The sequence below is a fragment of the Dipteris shenzhenensis genome, chromosome 18 (genome assembly GCF_047967505.1).
Source record: "Dipteris shenzhenensis isolate YYH24624 ecotype China chromosome 18, Dip_SZ_1.0, whole genome shotgun sequence".
Classification (NCBI taxonomy): Eukaryota; Viridiplantae; Streptophyta; class Polypodiopsida; order Gleicheniales; family Dipteridaceae; genus Dipteris; species Dipteris shenzhenensis.
Genome location: NC_141613.1, coordinates 14,325,708 through 14,336,265, shown reverse-complemented (window position 1 = coordinate 14,336,265; position 10,558 = coordinate 14,325,708). Strand labels below are relative to the sequence as shown.

At 42.4% G+C, this 10,558-nt stretch overlaps 1 protein-coding gene across 2 annotated transcripts; it reads left to right on the top strand.

The window, feature by feature from the left end:
* The first annotated feature begins 2,505 nt into the window (after nt 1-2,505).
* Nucleotides 2,506-4,938, top strand: LOC147890832 (lipid phosphate phosphatase epsilon 2, chloroplastic-like). Of its 2 annotated transcripts, none has more exons than XM_087389862.1 (4): nt 2,506-2,780; nt 2,943-3,129; nt 3,802-3,872; nt 4,064-4,938. In XM_087389862.1, exons 1-4 carry the CDS (start codon nt 2,544-2,546, stop codon nt 4,187-4,189), a joined length of 621 nt encoding a protein of 206 aa, XP_087245988.1. In that variant the 5' UTR covers nt 2,506-2,543; the 3' UTR covers nt 4,190-4,938. The 2 variants fall into 2 exon arrangements, with proteins under 2 accessions (XP_087245988.1, XP_087245985.1); XM_087389859.1 differs by having other exon boundaries at nt 2,889-3,129; nt 4,064-4,936.
* Nucleotides 4,939-10,558: the final 5,620 nt, after the last annotated feature.

Below are 10,558 nucleotides of genomic sequence, written 5' to 3'. Positions count from 1 at the left end.
CAAAACAAATAAAATACAAAAGAACATACACACACATACCAGAAGAAATAGGAACACCTAAAGCAACAACATCCTGAGCATCAGGAAAAACAACTCTGTCGACCCTCTTAGAATACAACTTAACATTATCTTGAAGCACCTTTGGATATCTCCTCAGGTTACCAAATTCATCATAAGGATTTGCAATGATTGACTGAGCCCACATGGAGCCCATAGGGAACCTCTCTTTTCCATATGTCCACATCCTCCTTATTCCACATAGGAAATCCTAAAAGGATTCCTCTTGACTAGCAACCTCGAGAGAATTACTCTTATCATATTTCCTATAACTCGAAACCCGTTTATGACCTATTACAAGCTGTCCTACTTCCTCCAACACCTAACATAAACTTAAGTGAGTGATAGTACATGACTGCATGCTCTTGTTAGTCCTGCTCATGGCATTATCACACTTTATAGTACCCAACATGGAACGAATCAACTTGCTCAACCCCTTCTCGCTGACACGGTTTGTGTTGAACCAAACCTACAAAACAACACTGTCAGCATTCCCTACATATTGTAACATGCTCACAAATCTAAACACAGAGATACATTCATACACTGATATAAACACAGATAATACATGCATACACCGATCTCAATACATAGAATACAAACAAGCAACCTACCTCAGTAGCAAAGTTATAGTTATGCACTCAGAACCCAAACAATCCTCCACAACCATCACATCGGGTGAACCAAAAACCCTAATTTGGGAAAGGCCCAATGAAAAAGAAGGGCTGTCAAGAGCTTCCATGCCCCCATGCTTCCAACGCAGTGTACCACCGATATATAAAGACCACCCATTAGAAACACGACCACAATAGCTCACAAACACAACCCCAACAAGACTACCAGCCATGCAACTCGAGCAGTGCCAAACCCCTCCGGCAATGCATAGATTCATCTAGCAAGGCCAACAATCCCCTCCACATCATGCAAACTCAAACCCCCATCGTAGAAAACAAAACTGAACAAAACACAACGAAAGGGTTTAATCAAAACCTCATCAAAATCCAGCCGTAGATTAGACACAATCCAACGATCACAAACAAAAATCCAGAAAACACACAAACAACCAACCAGACAATCACACATCAACATACAGCCACATGCAACACGTGCCATCCAACATACAACAACTATCAGATCAAAAGAAATCCAACGAACAAAACCCAAAATCCTTAAACAAAACAAATACACTAATAAATAAACTACACGTAGCCCAAACCACACACCCAACCACGTGCAAACTCACCTACTGCCATGTGTCACCCAATCCACCTCCCCGCATCCACCACGTGTCACACCATCCGCCTCCTCGAAGGAACCATCCACTCACCTACCTCCACTTGTCCCACCATTCGCCTCCTCGCCACGTGTCAAGCTATCCACCTCCTCGCATTCGCTGACGACTGGGAATCGCCAACACGAGGCAATTCCCAAGAGGTAACTGGTGGTGTCGATGACTATCGGGACCCAATCATGCCGGTTTTCGATCGGGAATCGACAACCACATGACTTAGTCGTTTTCTTTCTGAGCGAGCATGACTTAGTCGTGGATGAAAACCTACGGTGGGCGAAGCAAAGAGCATGGGCAAACAAACTGCACATAGAAGAAGTCCATGGATTGTTCCATCCATGACATGACAACACCGAAGCATGCATGCATCCAAAAAACGTAGACAGTGCAACGAAGCGCCGAAGTCCCAGCAACCGTGGATAGGATCAAAGAAGAATGTTGTAGGTGTTGGATAGATCGAGGTAGAGGATATCTTGACGCTGCTGGAAATCGATGTGTGGACAGCAAGCGGAGCATGCATGCATCCCAAAAACGCAGACAACGCAACAAAGCGTCAAAGTTCCTGCAACCTGGAAGCAAGAATGTAGCAAGTGTTGGATAGTTTGGGGTGGTGGATAGCTTGGTACTCTACTGGAAATCGAGGTGTGCAATGAAACACACGTTGCTGTGGAAATACAATGGCTTACTCCTCTGATCCTCCATGCAAGACAACATCCGCGACCAGTACGAGAGTGCCAAGTGGCAGAGTTTTGGTCGAACCCCTCATGCAACAAGTCGACAAACGCAACACACAACCGAAGCCAAGTGGAAACGCAGACAACGGGATGTGACTAGTCCCATGCCTCCACGTAGCGATGGCGCCAACCCATAGGAATCCCGAATAAAATAAATTCTAAAAAACAATGATTTTCGCTTCTGAATACGTCGCCTTTACTTTGACAACAAGGTGAATGATATGTAATCATTCATAAGGCTTCTCCAACATAAAAAGGCAAACAAAAAGGAAATGGTGTGGAGGAAGACTTGGGGGGGGGGGGGAGAGAGAGAGAAGGGGGGGAGGGGGAGCGCAAGGAAGGGGGGGGCATTTGGACACTGAGAGTCGACATATTGTCCAATAGGAAAAATACACTTCCAAAAATTCTGAAAATGCCTACATTGCCAAATTTGAAGCTTTGGTAAGGCTAGGTCTTCCATAACCATGATGAGTAGATACCTCTTTCCTCCATCTGCTCTTGCACCTCCTCTTTTTGGTGGTATTCCCCTTGTCCTTCTCCTTCATCACTCCCCAATTGCTCGTTTGCCTGCTCGCCCCACTCGACATTGCCTTGCCCAATTTAGCCTTCCACCTCGCCCATCAGATTCGAGCTCAGCTACCACTCGTCCCCACACGGCCTCTTCAATCCTGGATGCTCTCCACACGGGCATCGATCAACGCGTACGCTCAGAGCTTCTTTCGTTCAGACACTTCTTGATTTTGCTTGTTCACGATAGTTTTGTGACATGGGTTCCCTTCTTACTTGAGAATTCTCGACCGTTTGCGCAGTCTGAACAACTCATGTTAGCGTTTCACGTTGTGGGGGCATTCTTGAGGCGGCAGGACACTCTTGCTCTATGGGGTTTCCTGGGTGCCGTGATCAACCACCTGCTTTCCAGCTATTTGAAGCGCATCTTCCGGCAGCCCAGGCCCGGAATGGAAGCTGATGCAGAAGACCCCGACGCTTTGGGCATGCCATCCTCCCACGCTCAGAGTCTGGCATTCTTAAGCGTATATACAAGCTTACATGGTGAGCAACCAAAAAAAGAAGTCATTGCTAAACAGGGTGACAAAGTAGTTGAAAAGGATGATGACCGACAGCTAGTTGTGTTAGTGCTCGTAGATTTTGTGGGAAAGAAAGTGGTGTTTGAAGAGTTTGGTGTTATAAACATCGTGAGGGAAAAGCCTGATTAGCTAACTACAAGAAGTCACTACTATGCCTAAACTTAAACATAAGAAAGTCCTCACCGTGCTTCCCAGGCTACCGGCACAGGTCTAAAAGGTGCAAATCTAGGCATTCATGAAGTTGAACCTATGACCAAGCAACCAAGTGGCTAAAAAGCTTATTAATTCTTTGACCCTCACTCAATTGTGAGGATGATTGTGCCACCTCACAAGGTTCCTGTAGGGGAAGTCATAGGTCAATTGTACTACTTTGATAGTGATCTTCCTCTTGATGTCATCACAAACTAATTAGCACTAGCTCCGTGAAGGGGCCGTGACTGCTACCCACACCTTACAACATGTAGCCCAAAACCTAGGCTCCTCCCCCGGTAAGATTGACAAGAAGAAGCACCATGGCTGATGTGCCCAAATGAAATGTGTTTCTGAATTATATTCTCGCACAAGTGGCAGAAGATTTTGATCAAACGCTTCCTTGCGTAATAATATCGACGTCTAGAACTAATCTGCGACTTTTCAGGCTTTGTTAAAAGATGTGAATGGAGCATGGCTGGCAAATTTGGCTTCCTCCTCTCTGCAGCGATTTACCTGGTACAAAGATCTGCCTCTATCAGTCATCGTTTCAATGCTCTGGTAATAAAGTTATTATATGCGAGGGCAGACTTCCTCTGAGAATCATTCCTTAGAGAGAGAATCGTTTATTTTCTTTGGAACATTTAGAGGCTCGCATTTCATGACCGACATTGTCTAATCATTTCAACATACGGTGTGTTGGCTTGCAGGCATGGCTGCGAGTGAGGGAAGGCTATCACACAGCCTCACAGGTGTGGGCTGGAGGTTTACTAGGAACCTTTTTCGCAGCTGTGTGGCTTTCCCTGCACGGTGCTACCTTCATTCCTTGCTTGTGAGATCGAATTACCCAAATTAAGCAGGCCGACTACACCAATAGCATCAAGCCATACAAGATCAGCTTCATCTGTGCTTTGGATGCATGTGCCAATGTGGCATCCCTTGAAAGACAGTCACAGGATGATGATTGAAAAAATGGGCATGATAAAGAGAGCCTCCAGCTGTTTAATTAATGTAGGCTGAAGGTGAAGCCGAACAACTGCGTTCTTAGTGCATGCTGTCATTCAGATCTTGTTGCTGCTGGGAGGAGATACTTTGTAGGTACGAGTAAGAAGTATAGACCATGACATAACCTTCTCAATGAAGCATTAAGCGTGCAAGATGGCTCTTGGGCAATTGAACTATTAGAAGAGGCACAGGACAAGCTTATCAGCATGACAATTGAAAGTGTTGCTCCAGCATGGTTGAGGCTCCTTAGAATTCATATTGATCAGAGCAGGCTGTGCGTGCTGCAAATTATGTTTTTAGTTAGGCCCAAGAAATATTTCAGCATGTGTATTGATGATCAAACATCCATATTAGTTCAGGTAGGTCAGATGATTAGTAAAGATGAAAAGCCAACAATGATTGGTAATGGTGTGAAAATACCATGTCACAGTCATATTAACATACTAATGTGCTGCATAAATTTGTTCTGGCTAATCATTTGGAAGTAGGATTTTTTATGGAATGCCAAATTTGTTGCCTTTAATAAATTTGCCTCCTTAAAAAGAGCGGTAGGAAAGCTTGAGAGGGCGATGCTTATATGAGATGTTGTTCAAAAAAGGAGTGAAGCTTCTACTTGACCTGCTCAAGAAGGTTTCTCCCTCCTTGTCCTTATGTGGAAGCATCTGTGCTGCACACAAGCCCTAACAGTTTAATATATCAAAACAAGCATCGTTGGATTGTGTCATTTAAGTTGTATTGAATTTGGGGAATTGAAAGACATCGTTTTCTTGGTAAATGAGTATGTCTCGCTCATGAAGAAGACTGCTGTCACATCTTTTAGCATTATTAAAGCATGTTTCTATAGAGAGGCTCTGGATAAAAGAAACTGTCATTGTTGAAAATGGTTATGAGCTGGATATACTCTACAGAAGCTTGCAGGGTTGTCACACAAAACTTAGCTCATCCTGATGTTACTTTGAACTGGAAATAATTAGCACATGCCAAATGCGGGAGCCTTGGGGATGCCCATAACTTGTTTGACAAGATATTATAATAAGACATTATGAAATTGATTCATGTTTCACCCACAATGGATGTGCAGAGATTTTAAAGCAAATGCCTGAGGAGGACATGGGGCCAAATAGATGCCCTTGATATACAAGGATTGCAAGATATGCCCAGCATGGGCAGCGTTTAAGACAACTTTTTTATCGGATGCATCAAGTGGATCTTCAAACAAGCACGGGCATGGTGATGCATCTTCCATTTCGTGGAAGCAGTTTAAACTGAGATGTAGTAGTTGGGAGCAAGCTGTGCAAATGTGAGCATTTCTAGGTAGTGCTGCTGCTTCCTATTGTAATTGTTGCTGTGTAATATATGTCCCTGTTGTTTCTCCTTATTTGTCAGTGGCATTGAGTACACAAAATGTTTTGATTGAGCCCTATCATTAGAGAGAAGGCAATGAAGCTTGAATGGGGAGACTTTGGTAAGCACAAGGGTAAGGTCCTAGGGTTATTGCCTATCTGGTATATGAGCAGCTAGCTACATTGTTATGGAGGTGCAATGGCCAGGCTTGCAGTAGGGCACTTTGGATGAGGTAAGTGGTTAGAGTGTCTTGGCTTGCAACGAGCATCTGAAGCCCACGGGGATACCTAGTAATCTGAAAACCTCTCTTCCTCCTATGACTTTGCATCCTTTGTCTAATGGGAGCTGGGGAGGTGGATTCCCGGTATCGTATATGCCTGTTTTTTGTGATTTATTCTAGAGTCTAAGGCAAGACAAAAAAACATTTAAACAATCTAAAATGTCAGCCACTGATTGCTCATCGTTGCACGGGGTCAGATTGGTATCCTCTGCAAATTGTTGACAAATGATTTGTTTCCCTTCTTCAACCTGAATACCTTTCAAAGTTTCGATGTTCGCCTTATCTTGAATAAGCCAACCAAGGGCATCCGCGGCTATCGCAAAAAGCAAAGGTTCTAGAGGGCATCCTTGTTTGATGGATCTCTTTAAAGCAAAGCGGGGTGAAGCCTTACCGTTATCCTACCTCTATAGTGTCCTTGACGAGGATTGCAAAGGTGAGGCTAAGCCATTGTGGTGGATCTTTTGAATGCACAAATCCCCTATGTGGCTATCTTTTGACTCATGGCTATCTTCTGACTCATGATAGGGTAAATGATGGACAATGGAAAGGTAGAATAATGAATGTTGTGGATGTTGGAGAGGTTAGACCCGAACATGGAAGTCTTGAGTGTCTACACTGTGGCAAGCAACCTTTCTATAGATCAAGATGTAGTGCAAAGATATACTATTGTGAACTTGAAGATGTTGGCTTCACACAATTAGCAATGCACGTTGGGTATCATAGCCATTCCATTGGCCAAGTGGAGAATAGGAAGCAGTTAGCAAAGGCTAGACAACTAGTTCAGGATAAGATGAATGAAATGCCAAATGCTGGGGCGAGAAAAGTAGAGAGGGATTTGGCTAGGGGAATTGTTTCCCATAACCTCTTGTCTGCAATGAATATCCATGACATTTCAATTGCAATGTCAACGAACATGTAGGAGGACATTCTTTGCACAAACCAAAGAAGGTGATGGTAAAATTCTTATCGTTCACATGTTTATCTGCATGTTTTGTTGTGTTTGTAACCAGTAAGCATATGGGACATTATTTCAGGTTTCGACGATGGATACATGAAGCGTTGAATTCTTTGCATCCTAAGAGAGATTCTCTTGATTCCATCGTGTACTTAAGAGAGCACTTGAGATATGATTTCCTCCAAGGTTTCATGTTCCCACGACAATCAATAGATGATGATTCACAACCTTATTATGTCATGAAAATGTCCACAAAGGGTAGGGGCTCTGGGGTTGATATAGTCAATCACATGCATCCTGGAGGTCATCTTGAGAACTTTTGGGTGCATTTTGACCATGTTCGTAGAGTTCGTGGTTGGACCACTATGGCAGCAGCTCATGTATATGATCCAAGGTTTGGATTTTCATCATCATTACCTCCTTTCTATGAGCTTTATTCATATGGAACCAAATTCTTATTTTCTTTTGGACATGTTTTTGTAGCGTGTGAGAGCTTCTAACCATTGTAGCTTGTGAGTTCAAAAAGGAGGCCACAGATTCCCAAGTATTATTTTGGACTATGCTAAATGATGTTGTTGGAAAGTGTGGATTTGGCAAACCTCAATTCTATGGATTTATGGCTGATGAAGCACATGCCAACTGGTGGGCTGTTTGCACTATTTATAATGGGGGGCCTGAAAAAGTGATGGATGGGAGAGAACGCTCGTATTTTTCATTGGGAGCAAGGCTCACAAAGAGTCACAAAAAAGTACATCCACCATAGATTTCAAGATACACATCTTCAACTCTGTAAAGCATGGAGAGATGCAAATACAAAGGATGCAGCTGATGAACAAGCACGTGTTGCGAGAATATGGTGGAGGAATGCCCATGCTGATACAAATGACATTCCATTCCTTGCCAATGGATGTCATGGTGGGAGGATAGGATAGACCATTGGGGTTCCTTAATGGTGCAAGTATCATTAATTTGAATCATTTCTTCATTGTTTTCTTCTACATGAAAATTTTGGGATTGCATTTTGATTTAGGATGTCAGGTGATGGACTCAGGAAGAACTGAAGCCAATACTGTACGTACCAACTTGTCTAAGTCCAAGCATGAAGTTGGTTAGCATCAAAAGGATACATTCGCTAGATATCTTTATATGATGCATGCATTGGGGACTTGTCTACTGCATTATTACAACTTGCTAGGTGTGAGCAGCATGTGAAAGGATTGCATATTGAATCTTGCCCAATCTTGGAGAACTTGCTTCATCGAATTGGCCAAACTAGGTCAAGCAATATCAGACCACAACAAGCTGTCAAGGTTGCTAACTCTGCCATCAATATTACAGGAGTTGATAGGATCCAAGTCATCTTCTAGGGGATGTTGAAAGCGTTTGACAAAGGAAGAGGATTGGAGAAGGGTCTGGGATGAATGACACTCATGGTTCATCCAAGAAGAGGGAGTCACAACTACGGGTGGAGCAATGCAATTTGACGACTTGCAAGAGGGACAACCATATAACCATGACTCTCAAAGGGAGAAGAAAAATTGTGAAGTAGACGTCACTGTGGAAGAGAAAAAAATCCATGATGTCTTTTGGGCCATCCGCCGTTATGAGCGTGGAAGTAGAGTTCGTTGTCAAGCTTGGTTATCTAGCAAGGGACACAAATGTGGAAAGATTATCAATGAGAATAATTTAAGTGAGTGTGCAGCCCCATGCTTTAAGGGAAGAATAAATCATAGCCAAGGACAAAGGGTGCAATTCTTTTGGTTTTGTGGAGATGATGTTTCACATGCTTGGACTCCAAGCAATAAGATTGTTGAAGTTCCAAGTGTACCAACCATATGGCCTATCAAAAAGGGGGTTGGACTGGTAGCTACAGAATTGCAAAAACTACAAAGATCAGGCTTTCAAGTTCAAACATCATGCCACTTGGAGATCCCAATTGATAGTAATAATGTTGGGATAAAATCTGTGTGTGATCTAATTAGTACACCTACTAATTCAGCTCGTCGTAAAATGAAACGATGCTCAAGTATCTCTAAGGCTTGCTCTAACCGTATTGATTGCTCCTTGAGCATGAGAGCTATAATAAAGACTGGATTAGTGCGGCATGTGGATGAAGATGAGGAATTATTGGTTACAAACTTTGATTCGGCCATCACTGGGAATATGCATATGCAATGAACCATCCTGTACTTGTGAGGACTTCAATAATCGTGACACACGTGGCATGTTTGTTCCATGTAAGCATATGTACTTTATTTACGTTCGTGTCTTAGGGCAAAATATGGACTACATGACCATACACCAACCACGCTTAACATCATTGGAGGTGTTCCAAATTTTGACATCACCTAGGGTGTATGTTAATCATTGTTCAGAGTGACACTACTTCATGTAATTCATCATTTTTGACATAGTTTTGTAGTATAAGCCAGGAAAAGTGGAGAACTAGGTATTTTGTTTTGGCCCTATTTTGACTTGGCATGTACCTCCTTTTTTTAACTACATAATCTATGCTTTCACTTTTGTTGTATATCAATTAGAATGGCTACCATTGATGTAACTTGTACTATGAAATTGTGGAATAGAGTATGATATGTGGATATTTACTGACTTTCTTGTTGTCTACATTTATATGTGGATAGATCTCATTCTTCAATACATGATCTACACTTTGATAATTTAGTTTCATCAACCATGGTATGTGCAAACTTTGGATCTTCATGTGTTGTACATTAATCCTCTGCTATATATTGCGACTGAGTTTGCCTTGAAGCATCTTGAGGGTTTTGGTGCAGTGCTAAAAAATTCATATTTCTTTCTTAGTTAGTACGGTGTCTATATCGGCACAATGAAATGCTTTTTGCTGAACTCACTTTTAAAAAACTTGTCATAAAGAATTCCACCCCCCCCCCCCCTCTCTCTCTCTCTCTCTCTCCATGTGTTAATCTAGCACATGTCACGCCAAGCTCTATTTTCCAATTTGGCCATCAATTTCAAGGGTTTTAAATCATGTTTCAACAATGAAAACAATAAACACTATGCAACAAAAAAGCTATACTAGAATCTAGTGGCTAATGTTGGGTACTTCGATTGTTGTCTTCGAGAATCACCAATGGCCAGCTCTATAATTGAGCTCAAATTGTTTGCAACGAGCTCTTTCATCATGTTTATACTATTGCCAATGCTTGCCCCATAACCTATAACAAAAATTGCTCTCTTATATCCTTATTAGTGTTCTTGCAAATGTTCATGGGTAGAATGCTAGAAAGCCCCAGGGGCTGACCAAATGCCATATTCATGTCCATTTCCATCTCCATCACCATAGCTCATCAAAACCACCTTCCTCATCACCATCATTGCCTCTCATCCCCAGTCCATCCATATTTTTTTCTCGATCCTTCCACAGTTCCTACCACCTATTATTATCTCGCAAGTTCCACTGCCTTGGAAACATGCATATGTCCCCTTGGGTGGCAATTTGGGTAACGCTAATATATATTTACACTTGTCTAATCTTTTTGAAAGACCTCGCAAGCAGTGAATGGCAGACTTAAATGTCATTTCTTCCCTCCACTTTCAAACCTTTATAGTATCTATGTGCCCATACTCTTACTAATTTGC

Excerpts from the sequence above, each read along its gene's own strand:
- LOC147890832 (XM_087389859.1), top strand. The coding sequence starts at position 2,544 with ATGATGAGTAGATACCTCTTTCCTCCATCTGCTCTTGCACCTCCTCTT. Across the intron at positions 3,130-3,801 it reads CGTATATACAAGCTTACATG|GCTTTGTTAAAAGATGTGAA; the intron begins GTGAGCAACCAA and ends GCGACTTTTCAG. Across the intron at positions 3,873-4,063 it reads TCTCTGCAGCGATTTACCTG|GCATGGCTGCGAGTGAGGGA; the intron begins GTACAAAGATCT and ends GTTGGCTTGCAG.